Source organism: Anoplopoma fimbria, chromosome 11, assembly GCF_027596085.1.
Source record: "Anoplopoma fimbria isolate UVic2021 breed Golden Eagle Sablefish chromosome 11, Afim_UVic_2022, whole genome shotgun sequence".
NCBI lineage: Eukaryota > Metazoa > Chordata > Actinopteri > Perciformes > Anoplopomatidae > Anoplopoma > Anoplopoma fimbria.
In genome coordinates, this window is record NC_072459.1 from 12,534,412 (window position 1) to 12,549,331 (window position 14,920).

Below are 14,920 nucleotides of genomic sequence, written 5' to 3' on the forward strand. Positions count from 1 at the left end.
CCTACAACTAGCCTACAAGTTAGTTTTAAGATCAAGACTTTACAAACAAAAGTAATCAGTTGGCCTTTATAAAATATGATACTTTGTTACAGAGCCAACAACTCAAAAGTATATAAAATATTTATTGTTAACTCAACCTCAACCAACTAGATCATTTAAGTGCTTTTACATGGTAATGCTTAAATAATAATGGTCCAGTAATGTGGTTATATAATGCTGGCAGGGCCAAATAAAATCATACTTGCAGAGAATACTTTTGTACTTTTACTCAAGTTAGTTAATGTTGAATGCATGACCTTTGTTTGTAGTATTTATACTGTTGTATTAAACTACTTTTATCTAAAATGATTGAATACTTTTCCCACCAGTGCTATTTCCACTGCATGTGTTACAATACATAGCAGAGGTGGGAATTACTGGTTCAATGAGACAGCCTGTACCATTGTGATTTGGCTTTTCATGTCAAGTTCATATAAAATTGTGATTTTATACCTGAGAAAACATAAATGCATAATGAAAAAAAAAAAGCATCTATGTCCATGTGTGCATCATAATCTCAGTTCTGAGTATGTTAAATATACTGCAAAGTGCAAATGCTCGAGTATAAAATGAAACTATACATATCAACATAATACCACACATATAAGCAAAGTAGCAACAAAACTTAAGATGGCTAGGTTCATATTTGTATGTTATGTTAAGAAGTTGTATGTGAGTGCTGGGAGGAATGGTGTACAACAGCCTGGGAGAAGAAAGTGTTGTTTATTTTAGTGGCAAGGATCAAACAGTCAGTAAGAGGGGTGGAGATTTATTTATGATGATGGAGGTCTCAGTCTGATTCACTACTGTTCTAATTACAGATAGATAACAAGTAGAGCAGGTCAGGACAAACACTTTGGTTCATTCGATGATGTATTGTTGACTAAGAAGTGGATATTTAAAGGATTATTTGAAATACAGCAACATTTTATAGGTGTTTGTGTAGTTATGTAGATAAAGTATAAAGTATTGCATTTACTGGGATAATGTGTTGTCCTTTACACAGCAGTACAATCAGTCTATGTCTGGTCAAATGCTGGCAATGAAAAATAATTAAAAAAATTAAGAAAAGGTTTTCAGCATACCAAAGCATACTCAGCTGCAGACCAACTTCAAATTTATTGGTATTTGATCTTCTAACTGACAAACGTTGGTGTGTGGTAAGCCCATCCTTTTAAAACTGTTTTGCATATTATGGTTCATGTTTGCTTATCAGCAACCTACACACGTCAGTGTAGGAAATATCTTTAAATTTAACCTAGAAAAATATCTATATAGTATATATCGTTGTTCAAACACAACATTTTATATTTCACATGAAGCAGGTAGGTAAAGGGAAAGCAGACGGGGCAGCATTATTTTGCTGTGTGAATTCTGTATTGTCTACACAATGTAGACATTACAATGTTAGAATGTTATGTTTAGTCTCTTCAACAAATAGCCACACTATTTTTGGTCAAATTAGCATCTGGCAATACATGCAAAATACTTATATAATATAATACTTATAATACTCAATTAAGTTTGAGTTTAAGACTGTGAAGTTTTCTACAAGAGAATGTGAGTGTAATTATTTCAGTAGGTTCTTCATAATACTTATTGAAGAGCCCCTGTAGCCACCACCAAAGTGGTTCCAGTGATTCAGATAGTGGAAGAGTTGGTAAAGCTGGTTTCTCTTTGCAAAGCCTGGTGCTTGAGGAATCTTTTCATGGTAAGCAGAGTAAAAAGAGCTGTTGAAGCCACCAAACATCCCTGCAATACCCAGCTCATACTCTGAATGGCCATAGAAGGAGGCTGGGTCAAAGATGACTGGGCCCTCTGCACACTGGGCAACGTTGCCTCCCCATAAGTCTCCATGGAGGAGAGCAGGGACAATCTCCACATCTGTGAAAAACTGAGGGATCTTCAGCTGAAAATAAAAGACATAATATGTAAGTTTCTCTTTCAGAGCATTGATACAATTATAGGGATGTGTTTAAAGTATGTTTTGTTTCTGATGGGGTAAAGGCGATGGTGCACCTGTAGCTTGGCCCATAGTTCTCTGGCCTCCCTGTCTCCATAAGATTTCTCCACCATGTTAAGCTGGTGCTGCAGCCTCTGCTGGGAGTAAAATGTCACCCAGTCATCCTGCCACTCATTTTCCTTTGGAGGAAATGGAAAATACAGTAAGGACTACTGTCACATCTCAAAGACATAGAGACCACATACCTATTATACAGCCCAGTATACAGACACATTACATTTCATTTTTACCTGAGGTAGATATCCACAGCATGTCGGTACACTAAAGCCAAATTTTTCAACCACCGCTACCTCTGATTGTCCAGCTCCTTTACCTGTGTATAGTCAGAAAAGTTATGTTTGTAGTGCATCTTACCTAATCAGCAATGAACTAACTTAAATTAAAATAGTTAACTGTTATTCACTGAAGTAATGGCAAGAGGATGAAAGATGTTTTTGTGCATTTGTCTACATGTGCATGTACGAAAGTTATGTTAAGGTGAATTACCCATTGTCTGCTGCTCTTTATTTAATTTTTCCAACTGTTTCTTGTTGTGAACATGCAGATCTGCCAGCTGCTCTCCTAGTTGCTGTGAGTACCTACAATTGGAAATAAAGTATTTTGTTTTTAAAAAATAAATAAAAAAGCACAAGCTATACTTGCACAACTATATTGTCATGTTGCCCTCTATTCTACTGATACAGTGCTGAACAAATTGTATGAGAGATATCTTACTTGGTAAGACCTCTCATGTCCAGATGCTCCATCACAAATACACATCCTCCGGTGTCAAGTTCAATCACCTTCACAGGCTTGGGGACTTTAACAGTTTCTGTCTTTAAAATAGCCTCCAAACTGGCCATCTCCCCATCAAACATCAATTTGGCCTGAATCAAACAAAGACGGATTTGGGCTGGTGAGCACACACCTTCACTACTTTTCATGTGCATAATAAGCTATTAAATTGGTCTCTATTGTCATATGTGCACAAAGTACAGAGACAGTCAAATACTATCTGGCTTTCAGAGGGTGTAGACATCAGCTAAATACACGTCACTACAATCATTTAAAACCATGCTGATAAAATACCTCGCTCTTGTGATTAATCTTCACAAACACTCTCCCAGTGTCAGTATCATAACTCTGGCCCTCGCTGATACATCCTCCTCCTGAGTGACCAGTTGACTTCAGCATGGCGGTGCCCAACTCTTTCTTTAACTTAGCTTCCATGATTATTTCCCACAACCAGTTTCAGTGTTATTACAGTAGCACTTGTTTTTCTTCCGTTATATGTACACACGTGATTTCTTCTTCCTCCTATCAACAGTGACGTATCACGGTCATGTGATCGTAACCATGGTGCCGGATGACGCCACGTCGGTCACGTGGTTCCGCTGGCTTCGTTATCCTTTCGCTGGGAAACCGAAATGAGCAGCAATGACATTTGCCTGCTTCTCGGAACGACTGGCGTGGGGAAAACGTTGTTGATGAAACGTCTACTAAATATCCTTTCTCCCAGCTGAATGTTTTGATCCAGAAATATATTAAAAAAAACTGTAAATAGAAAGTGTTGTGTAGCTTTACTAACGTTAGCTAGCTAGCTAGTTTAGCCTGATAAACTGCTATAGTAGCTAACGCAATAGCTTAAGTAGTATCTAACGTACACATAACAATATACTAACCTAACTAGCTTAGTTTTATATAACTGACCAAATACATTATATAATATAAACAGTTTAAATAGGAATATTGTCTGCACTGGCTCGTGTGTATATGTTTCCTAACAGATTTAGTTTACAGCTCAGTTTGCATGGATTAGGTGAACTAGGGGAACCTCCCTCTACTCTGCCTACAGTAAGTAATATTGGATGGTAGATTTAATCCTGTATTTGTATACGTTTGCAGGCTCAGTTTTGATGGGCCGTCCTTGTAATGTCTCCATATCTCCTCCAGGTAGGAACAAACCTCACAGACCTGACACTGAAGAGGAAAAGGGTGACACTAAGAGAGCTGGGAGGCTGCATGGGCCCTATATGGCCGAGTTACTTCAAAGACTGCTCCTCTGTAATTGTATGGGGGTTTTTTTGTAAACAAGTTGCATCTATTTGTGACATTTGGTAGAAGTAAACAAACTGACTAATGGAATGATTTTCTAAATTTGTTTTCTCATAGTTCATAGTGGACTCAGCCAACATTGCTCAGATATCCTCGTCCTGCATCCAGCTGCTGTCATTGCTCTCTGCTGAGCCTCTGCACAGTGCCCCTGTGCTTCTTCTGTTCAACAAGAGGTAACACTCATATACACATACTCACCTGCAAGATTCAAGTGACAGCCGATTGAGCACAATTTGTGTCTGATAACATAATTCTGTCTCTTGGCGGAAGCTGTTCATGTCATTGTATATTTTCTCTTTTTCTTTACATCCGTGTCCAGGGACATGCCGTGCACTATGAGTCTCATGGAAATTAAATCACTGTTTAGAATGGATGACATTATTGCATCTGCCACTCAGCCAATCACAATACTGGAACTCAGTGCCCGCACTGGACAGGGACTTCAGGAGGTGCTGAGCTGGCTGGAGTCCATCATAGTCAAGTGAACTATCATAAGTTTGTTATTCCACTCTCACATGACTTTGGAGGATGACTTCAATTATTTTGGCAAGAGACGTCAGTATCCTTAGTGTGCAAAGACTGTTGACACATATTTTTAAGAGGATTTAATGAGGTGTTAAGTGTTGGACCCACTGAAAGGCTGTTGCTGTATTTTTGGTAACTTATCCATATGGTGACTGTTAATAAGGGGGAATGGGAAAGGAGATGTATTGGTGATATCATGGAAGAAGTAAATGATTGTATGGTTGCCCATTTTACCATTTGTCAAATCAAACGTATTACCTCAAGTTAAGTATTAATTATACTGGTCACTTTTATGAATTATTTTCTGCACAGATAAACAGGGAACTGCTTGTATTCATGACTGACTACAGTGTGATCCTCATGCTATTCTGAAACAAAATAATCTCTTACAAATTGGTAATGAGTCATTACCAGCAGGGGGCATACAGTGCACAACACATATTGTAAATGGTACTGGGTGTGTGCCTTGGGTTGTGATGATTTCAGAATGAAATGTGTTGATGTCACAGGAATTGAGGAAATAATAAAAAATCCACTGAAGAATGAAGCAGTTTTCCAATTATACCCTTATATTTGATGAATCAGTGGTTCACAAGCAATCAATAAAACTCATGATTCCTACATTTTACAAAGTTGCCTTGCTTATAGTGAATTCTGAAGCACTTCCAGTCCTCCCAAACTTCAATTTCATTCAGTAAACCCCAGCAATTCATTTCACAATAGTAAAATCAAGTACATATTGATGTTTGTCATCAGTTCTGGTCCAACAGACAAAGTTAACCGTAATGATGTGGCAACATTTCAAGAACCGGACACGTCTCTAGCTCTTGTCTCTTATAATAAAAGCATTTTTTAAAACATTTGTATATGACAGCAGCAGTAGCTAGCTAAGCCAATCACACAAACAGCTGAGTGAGCAAGAGACTTGTGGACTACCTGAAAAAGCCGTAATACATTTGCCTGGTAATTGTGGCTAAGTGAAGCGATAACAAAATATTATCAAACTGCTTTTTTGTATGTATTTCTTTTCTGAATTCAGGTTACAATAGATTATGGCCGTAAAGAATGTTTACATGACACTAATGGTTTCTGATACAAAGGTGTTATCTCTTTTATGTTACTGCATCATTGACAAGAGGAGCAGGACTGATTATTGCGGTGAGGAGCAGACCCAGCTTGCATCAATCTAAGAGTTACCGCATTATAATACAATATAAAAACTAAGAATAGGGTTTTCATACAAGTCCTTGGGGATGAGGTTCAGTCTGCAGTTAGAGTTATATTTGGAGAGCATAACCTCATGGCATTCCCCTTTTTTTCTTAGATATTTTCTCCAGTTTAGTTGATCCTCATAAGAAAGGGTTCTGTGCCGCCTGTGATCCGTCAGTGCTGGCTGAAGAGAAGGGCAACAAGGGCTCAGGAAGGGCCCCTGGCAGGCCCAGACCAGGCTGGGTGGGGTGAGTAAGTGACATAGGGAGGCTGGAAGGCTGGTGGCTCATAGGCAGGGGCAAGGAGGCACTGTATGGAAGAGAAGTGCCCTGGGGAGCTGCAGAGAGAGAGCCGGAGCCCATTTGATTCAGAGTTAGTTTGGGCTGCTCAGCCTGGAATGGATTGTTGGGTGACGGAGCACTGAGGCCTGAACAGAAAGACACAACAGAAAACTTTTAGGTTAGCTTCAACGAGTTATTGAACTTAATTTACACAGAACTGATTTAAATATTACATTTTGCAGCTATCAAAGCACTTCCTGGTCTTCCCCTGGGAAATCGAAATGACTGATGCCTCTACAACCAATAATACAATAATTACCTGATAGGAAGGGGTTCATGGTCTTGGCTGGAGGATTTGCAGGGATCAATGTATCCAGGTTTACCAAGGATGCCGCTGTGGGGCCCAGGAAGGCCTCAGGTGTCCGGCATGTACGAGGGGCGGGGGCAGCCAGGCTTTCTCCAAGACGTGACAGGTCAAATGTGTCAGGACTGTCCTCCCCTCGCCCATTTACATTCAACTGACCTCCATCCATGGCCTCATCAAACAGATCCCCATCTAACAGCAGAAAAAGAGCAGATTCTGACAATGCAAGTTTGTGGGATGCACAGAATCAAAATGAGAACTGAAAAAGGAATGTATTGTTTACCTGAGGGGCTTCCAGGTCGGGGAAAAGGTTCCCTGATAGTTCCTTTAAGGGCGAAGAATGGATCAGCACCTGAGGCGGCTACAAACATACCAAAATACAGTTTACTCTTATTATTTAAATATGTCATTGAAAATAAAATGTGGCTTCTCCTGTTTATTTTATATGGCTGAACTGCATGAGTGCATGTATCACCTGTGACGGCAGGGAAGAGTCGGCCCGTGGCGTTGAGGTCGCTCTGCGGGTCGTCCCAGGTGTTGACTGACTCCCATGGTGGAGGGGGGCTGTTGGATGTTGGCGGTGCCATCCAGGCAGGATCTACTCTGGAAGTGTTGTTGTTGCCTACTTTAGTAACAGAGAAGGGAATTAGAGATAGAAGCTCCTGTTCTAGCATGTGAGCAGGACAAATTGTGAAGAATGAGGAGGACTCAATTAGAACACTGTACTATTATTGTATATCCGTTACTGAAATCACCTCCAATGATTCAGGCTCAAATGTTTCAGTCCTCAAAGAGTAAACATTATTTGGCTATAATTTAATACATATATCTTTTACAACTTGGTGCTTTAACACTCCCGCTTTGGTCATGGTTAGTTAACTGGAGGCTCACCCAGGGTGTCCCATGGGTCTGTGCTCCCTGGGAGTGCGGCTGCCTGGCGTGGGGCACCGTTCCATCGGTGGTCGCTAGGAGGCTGATCTGAGGGCAATGCGAAAACATCTACCAGGTCCATGAAGGCGGTCTGACAACAAGAAGAAGAACAAATCTGTCAGCTCAGTATATTGCTTCGACACTCTCAGATAGTTCTCTAATCCGTAATGACAAAGTGATAGTTGAGTTTTATTATTGATGAATTTTATTTAAAAAAAGTAAAACTGGAGATTTAACGGTAAAATGTAAAACCTTATTAGACCCAATAATCCTGCCCATCATTATTGCAATGTATTATCATTTAGATTTTGGTCCTTGTTCTATAGATACATGTTCTCAAAACCACAGTAAACTACAGTGTATGGTTATATTTCACCACCCCCATTGAGATATTCCATACCCCAATAAATCATACCCCGCCTTTAGACTCCATCTCACGTTTGCTGTCCTCCAGAGCTTTCTTGAGCATCGACTCGTCCCCTTGGCGACTGAGTATATCCTGTCAACGGATACAGACACATGGATGCCGGTGGGCATAACAGCTCCCAGCAAAATTCCCATATTGTTACATCATACTATATTTATGACTCCGCGACTGCTCACAAGCACAAATGCCAGTTTTCCTAGGCAACGTATAACCCAGATATAAATGAGTGCAGTGGGCACAAATCAGAAAAGTAAGGGGACAAAAAGAGGAGAGAGAAGAGCACCACTGTGATCTCTAACAGAGCCGCTCTGTTGTAGCAGAGTGAGGGAGGAAAAATACGTTTTTTTCTAAAGTAGGCAAAACAAACGAAGCAGAAGCGAAGGAAGTAAATTTCACATTTTTATAGTGGCCAATTACCAGAGAATCTGATCAGATTATCAGAGAAAATAATTAAAAGTGAAAAGAAAACACAGAGGATGATTCCCTTACACATTACATTATTTAAATCCCAGCAGCTCCAGAACAGAAAGGGTCTCTTTGCCCCCCAGTGACCCAGAGAAACCCTACCTTCTGGTGCTCCTCCTTGCTCAGGCTCAGGGCTAACTTGAGCTGTGTGTCCTCATCCATATCCAGAGGAGCAGGGGCAGGTTGGACTGGCTGTGAAGGGTGGTCAACCGTGGAAAGAATTGCAATCAGTACTTGGTCAACAAAGTGTAAATAATGCTCGGTAAAACTCACAGTACACTACAATGCATGCACTTCTACAGGTGTCCTAGGTAGGATAAAACGGGTCAAACCCTTTGCCCTTCCCTGACACCACACCAGGAAAGTGTTTGACATGAGTGTCTCATACTACCGAACTAAGAGGAGAGATTTGATGGTTAGTGGAACAGAAGGATGAAGCCTTGTCTCGATTAGTCGCTGGAGAAAATGACATGTCCTTTTGCTGTCCGGGGGGTTAAGGGAGGACATAGAGAGTGAGAAGTACATGCAGCTGTTAACTCAGAGCGGCCCAGATGTTTCAGTGCACAGAGCAACAGGAGATGTGCCTTAGGGCATGAGATGCAAAGGAAGAGGCATCCCTCTCTGGTTCCAGCATACTTGTACCTTCTGGGTTTCCTCCTTGCTGAGAGTCATAGCGATCTGGAGCTGGGTCTGTTCATCAATATCCACTGTAGGAGGGGGCTAGGGTCAAGCAGGGAGGATAAGGAGGAAGACTAATCAAAGGGAAAGGTAAACACTTGATTTTGCTTGAGTGATTCTTAAAGAAATCTAACAATTTAAGGTGATTTAGAACAGAGGAGTATCACAGAAACAGCTGTGCGCTGTAATATATTCCTGTAGCAGCTGAACAGAAGTCACAGAGGGCAGCGGCTGCCCTTGCCATGGAGACTCGGCCTGGCTGTGGATGCTTAAGAGTGGATCAATGTCCACATCCTGTCTGGCTTCTCACTGTCTCTCTCCCAGCTTCCTCACTCTTCAGCATTGCTCACGCCATTATGAGACAGCTGATGATATCACTTTCAAGCTTCTGGGAAATGATGGCCTCGTAGAGAGATGCAGTAGGAGCGCCTTAACCACCATGACAGACAGTGTCTAAGCATGTGTGTGTGTGTGTGTGTGTGGGGGGGGGAGACGTTAAAGTTTTACTGCAGCGTTACAACATTACTTGTCAGCAGCATGGCGGCTAAGAAGCCTCTTTTTGTCAGGCGCATGTGCTGTAGAGATGAGAGGTTTGTGTGTGCTGTGTGTGTGTGTGTGTGTGTGTGTGTGTGTGTGTGTGTGTGTGTGTGTGTGTGTGTGTGTGTGTGTGTGTGTGTCTTAGTTGTGTGTGTGTTATCTTAGTTAGAGGTACCTTTTCACTCTCTTCTCGGCTCATAGCCAGGGCCAGGGCCAGCTGCAGCTCCTCTTCTCCACTGGTCGCTGGCCGAGCTTGCTCTAGGTCTGGAGCAATTCGAGGAGAGGAAGAGGAGGCTACAGAGGAAGAGCAGAGGGGATAGGATGTTAAGTGAGGAACAGAGACCAGAGGGGTGTAGGCAGAAACATAAAGAGATAGATGGAAAACAAAGAAAGAAAGACTTAAGGGGATTTTTAAAGCCAGAAACGGAGCTGGCAGTGTTTTGCGTGTTCATTTTTTCCCCCCAACTGCCCGTTCGTTGTTCAGGGCCTTTGCTGGCATTGCCTGCCACTGCCTGCCTGCACTGAGAACAATGGTGCTCCTGTGTGGAGAGTTAGGGTGGTGGAGGGGCAGAGGAATGGACGGGTTGGAGTAGAGCCCACCTTATTACCCTGAATACTCTGGTTGGGTCTCCGGGCTCGGGTCCCGGTGTGGAGGAAGGGATGGGAGTGGGGGTGGGGTGGGCGGGGGTGGGGGTGGGGGTGTTTTGCTGGCAGGGTACCAGTCTGGGTGTCAGGCTGTCGGTCACGGGGCTAAAAGAGGGAAGCAGGCCACACGTTGGCAAAGTCAGGTCTCAGAAACCGATCATTTCCACTGTGTTGCCCCTCAATATCCTGCGTCTGAGCTGGAATGCTTGCTGGCAATTAGCTGCCGCCAACCCCATGACCCCCACCCACGCTATCCATCACCATTCTGTCCATCCCCATGCGCCAGTGACCTGGAATTTCCAAGAGATCCACCCGGGGTGAAGCAAGAGAAAATTGCAAAGAAATGTGGAATAACTGCATTTACACAGCCCAGCACACAAGTATGTAGGTGTGAAATTGCTATGGTTATCCAGCCTGAAAGCTGTCTATTGCATTTCCTATAACATGTAGCATATCCTCTCCCTGCGTAGTGCAAGCCCTGCTCCTATTGGACCTGGTAACTGTTCATGCCAGATGTTTCAACTGGCACACGTTCTGGCCTAGAAAAGTATGCAAGGAACGTGTATCAAGTGGGAAAATGGATTGGAGAAAAGGGGCTTTGGAGGGGTTATAGGAAATAAAACCAGCTGTGGGCATGTCTCTGTTTAAACCATGTAACAGGCTTCAGACATCAAAGTAACTGGTGCAGTCATGAAGCCACAGCTCCGCTACTGACTGACTAACACTTTTTAACAAACACCATCAACCACGCAGACCACAAAATGAGATGGTACACACAACGCATACCTTTACAAATGCTACACACAGCTACTTGACGCTTTTCCACAATAGGTTTTCAACTTTGAGCTGTTTTTTGTAGTTGATAAGTCAATGACATCAGATGTCCAAACCCCTACACACTCACAGAGGGATCACTTAGGCCTTATATTATCCTGCCACCTAACTAACATCTCTGAAGTAACGTAACAGATCACACTGTAAAGTAAACATGGTATCCAGCTGTGGTTTCACATTAGAAAAGAGACAACCACACACATGGGCCTCCTCTCTTTTGTGAATCCAGTTCAGCTGACGTGACTGTAAACAAGAGAATGACAGGAATGCAAATGTCCAACCATCAGTAGGGAGCAAAACCGAAAGAACGATCAATTCATTTAATACTCATCAAGGCTTTAATGTTGGAACGTGCCGCTGGTGTTAAAACAGCATGTACCTCAATGAGAAACCTTAGGTGGGATCTGATTGCTGTACAGGTCTCAAAAACTGTGCAGAGACTAGAGATATATACCTGACAGGTCACATGCCAAAGATGATTGTGTAGATGTTAGATTCCCCTGCTACTCACAGTGAAAAGAGGACGGCGAGCCTCTGCACCTGCCGTGCTCATCCCCATGGACCCCTGACGCGCCGGGCTGGCTTGTGCGACTCCCCGGGTACGGAGGAGGCATGGATCCAGAGCCCAAGCCACTGGCGGAGCCCGCCATACGCGTCTTGGTCTTCAGTGCCTGGCTTCTCTCCTTCTTCAGCTTCTCCTCGTCCTGCAGCAGAGTCACCAGTTGCTTGGCCTTCTCCCGGACATTTACACCTTGGTCGCGTCCGTCCCGATCTATGTACTGGAAGTCTCTCAATGTCTTGATGGTGTAAATGTTCTCCCGGCACTCCTGGGCCACGCGCTCAGAGCCCGTTTTGATCAGGTAGTCCGTCAGGGTCAGTGCCTTATAAACATGGCGCCAGTTTTTCCCGTGGTCATTGAGCCGCTTCCAGATCATACCCATAACCTCGACGAAAGCCACCGCGTTGAAGGTCAGGTCTGCGATTTCAGACATGAGCGTGCTGGGGGGACCCCATGGATCGTTGGAGGTGGCCTCTCGGACCTTGATCTCGGCCTCCGTGAAGTTGTTGACCATGTTTTTCATCTGGCGGCGGAGCGATGACGTCTGCATGATGGCAGTAGTGTTTCACAGCTAGCAAAAGATAGTTCAACAGCAGGCCAGCCCACAGTGTTGCCTCGTTAAGAGATCAGTTTAGTTGAAAAATGCAATGAAGTTAACCTTCTATTGGGAACTTCAGAGATGTCCACAAGTGTGTTTCTGCTGGAAAGGAAAGATATATATAAACATTTTTATCCTTCTGTCAAAGAATTTGTTTAGTTTTTGACTTTTTAACAGATAACACACATACACACACACACAACACCATCTTTAGTATCGCTACTCCTTTTGCATGCTGCTACTAACAACACTGGAGACTACAGCTAATCTCTCACACAGTTTTTCACTTTGTAATTGTGTTTGGAAGGAGAGATAAACAACTTAGCACCTCCCAGCGATGTGAAACACAACACCTGGGCTCAGTTTTCCCTGAAACAACTTGAAGAGAGATATGAAGCCTTGTTTAAGTGCATACAGGGCATTGTTCCTGAGCAAACAATGATCCGCTTGACGCCTGTTTCCTCAATTTAATTTATCAAAATATTGTTTCCTTACAAATATTAGTTTAGACCAAGGGACTTCAACACAACCTGCCAGTGTAGTAAAAGTGAAAAGTGGGGGCTCCGCCTGTTTTTCTGACCTGATTACATCACCACATCAGCAGTAGGGCTTCAAAGCATCAAAGACTCACAAACCTGGAGGTACTCAGTCCAAAAAGAATCAATAATAGTTTGTGTGTGTGTGTGTGTTTATATATATATATATACACACACACACACACACACAGTACATAGATGTATAGTGTATAGTATATGCCCTTTGCCCTGGACATTTGACTGCTTCTCCGTCTGCAGTCGAGGCAAGAACAGAAATGCACGAACATTTCACTTAATAGTCGAAATGCTGAGTCATTGTTAAGCATTTCCAAATATTGAAAATGGGGGCTTAAGATGAGAGATGGGCTTTTCAAATCGTCAGTATTTACCCCTTGACTCAGTATAATATTGAATATGGATAAGATGAATATGCCATGTTGATACAGTAATTAAAAAAGTAAATATTTAAATAGTATTTAAAACCTCAGCAAAGCTTGGGCCATACTATGAATAAAAGGTGACTAAGCTGGCCTTCAATACCAGTCCAGTCACACTCTGTGCTGTAAATAGATTATGAAGTGGTAGTAAGAGACGAAATGTTTGTGATGACTCGGTTCCATTATCTCCTGATCCCTAGGGTCACGTGGCAGGAGATTGTCTGAGGAATAACTAGAAAGTCAGTTCATGTAACTTCCTGAAACTGAAAGTCGGTAAAGGGGATGTTTTAATGCTGCTAATGACAGAGAGAGAGAGGGAAGTGCTGTAACAGGAGAGATCAAAGAGTGGCAATTAAACCGTCCCTCTGGCCAGATTTCTAATGCAGGAAGCCTCCATTAATGTGGAACTCACGCCCATAATAAAGATAAATTCATGTTGTGACTTTTCTGACAAATTACTATCACATAAATCAGACTGGTAGTAGCCGGGGGAGGGAGGCAGCACCCCCTTCCCTCAAATACACACATAAATATTTATTCTGCACATAACACACATACTGTCTTTCCTGAGAAAATGAAGGTATTTCACACACAGTTTGAGTACTGTAACTTGTGACCTTGATATGGTGACATACTGGACTCAACTCTCAGCGTATTTACTTTGTCTGATTTACACTTCAGATTATTCAATTACTCTGTAAAAAGCACATTTTCTTGTTCAGAAATCCAGCAAAGTGAAATATGAGCCCATCATTACAGAACATTCTTTATCTATAGGCCTACTTATAGGAAGCAAACTGTTCCCAGATCAGGCCTACATGCGCGTTTGTTATATTTTGCCCTACAGATGTGTGGACAAAACATAGATTGTGAACACTAAAACCGCTGGATGAAAACACAGGTTCGATAACAACTTGCGTCCCTTTTTTTTGTCCCAAACTAGGACGACCGGAGCCATTGTAATGCACGTTGCGTCAAATGGGATGATCGCGTAGGTGAAGTATGTGGCCGTGACTCAGCTGAGCTTCCGAGTTTAAAAGTTTATACCTCGACAGGATCAAAAAAATAAAAGCAGTAAATCGCCACGACCCACGATCCACTATCCCCCTCTTACCTTCATGTCATAGCGCGTCAGCAGGGTCCCAACTTGGGGAGGTTTTGGGTGGAGGAAGAAACGCCTCCGCCTCTCGGCATATCCCGTTGAGAAAGGAACTAGAGTAAAAGAAGGGGAGGAAAAAAAAAAAAAGGTAGTCAAAGCGCAGAGGAGAGCGGTGTGTGCGCAAAACGTCTCCACAACCACGGCGCGTTCTGTTATCAAACTAAGTTGTGTGTGTGTGTGTGTGTGTGTGTGTGTGTGTGTGTGTGTGTGTGTGTGTGTGTGTGTGTGTGCATAACACAACACAATCCAGGCTTGCAGACGGCACAGATCCCCCCTGCCCCCCCTTAAAAAAAAAAAAAAAAAAAAAAAAAAAAAAAACACTCACACAGTAAAAATGGATGGAGAGGGAGAGAGGGGAGGGGAGGGGAGGGAGGCCCGGCTCGGTGCATGCAGAGTCAGACTTAACCCGTTCACTGCCTGGTGAAAAATAATTGAAGCTGACTGGGGCAGGTGATCAGAGCACGCGGAAGAATCACACACAGGATTGTGAGGCACGAAATAATCTCAACCTGCATACTGTAAATGGAGACACACCGTCAGAACAAAGACTGGGAGCCTACATTACATTTCAGCACATCAC

The 14,920-nt window shown here is 42.9% G+C and overlaps 3 protein-coding genes across 6 annotated transcripts; 1 reads left to right on the forward strand and 2 right to left on the reverse strand.

The window, feature by feature from the left end:
* Positions 1 to 936: 936 nt before the first annotated feature.
* Positions 937 to 3,316, reverse strand: fn3krp (fructosamine 3 kinase related protein). Its single transcript, XM_054607060.1, has 6 exons — positions 3,131 to 3,316; positions 2,777 to 2,928; positions 2,549 to 2,640; positions 2,293 to 2,375; positions 2,059 to 2,181; positions 937 to 1,948 (listed from the first exon to the last, which is right to left on the reverse strand). Exons 1-6 carry the CDS (start codon positions 3,269 to 3,271, stop codon positions 1,610 to 1,612), a joined length of 930 nt encoding a protein of 309 aa, XP_054463035.1. The 5' UTR covers positions 3,272 to 3,316; the 3' UTR covers positions 937 to 1,609.
* A 110-nt stretch (positions 3,317 to 3,426) lies between these two features.
* Positions 3,427 to 5,113, forward strand: arl16 (ADP-ribosylation factor-like 16). The gene is made up of 5 exons (XM_054607061.1): positions 3,427 to 3,544; positions 3,840 to 3,895; positions 3,995 to 4,111; positions 4,214 to 4,329; positions 4,476 to 5,113. The coding sequence occupies exons 1-5, from the start codon at positions 3,469 to 3,471 to the stop codon at positions 4,639 to 4,641; spliced, it is 531 nt and encodes a 176-aa protein (XP_054463036.1). The 5' UTR covers positions 3,427 to 3,468; the 3' UTR covers positions 4,642 to 5,113.
* A 13-nt stretch (positions 5,114 to 5,126) lies between these two features.
* epn3a (epsin 3a) lies at positions 5,127 to 14,521 on the reverse strand. 4 transcript variants are annotated; one of them, XM_054607058.1, is made up of 11 exons: positions 14,296 to 14,521; positions 11,563 to 12,310; positions 9,748 to 9,866; positions 9,000 to 9,077; positions 8,460 to 8,549; positions 7,881 to 7,964; positions 7,427 to 7,556; positions 7,011 to 7,157; positions 6,819 to 6,896; positions 6,491 to 6,727; positions 5,127 to 6,317 (listed from the first exon to the last, which is right to left on the reverse strand). In XM_054607058.1, the coding sequence occupies exons 2-11, from the start codon at positions 12,158 to 12,160 to the stop codon at positions 6,031 to 6,033; spliced, it is 1,848 nt and encodes a 615-aa protein (XP_054463033.1). In that variant the 5' UTR covers positions 12,161 to 12,310; positions 14,296 to 14,521; the 3' UTR covers positions 5,127 to 6,030. The 4 variants fall into 4 exon arrangements, with proteins under 4 accessions (XP_054463033.1, XP_054463034.1, XP_054463032.1 ...); XM_054607057.1 differs by having other exon boundaries at positions 5,128 to 6,317; positions 7,011 to 7,160; positions 11,563 to 12,307; XM_054607056.1 differs by having other exon boundaries at positions 5,128 to 6,317; positions 7,011 to 7,160.
* Positions 14,522 to 14,920: the final 399 nt, after the last annotated feature.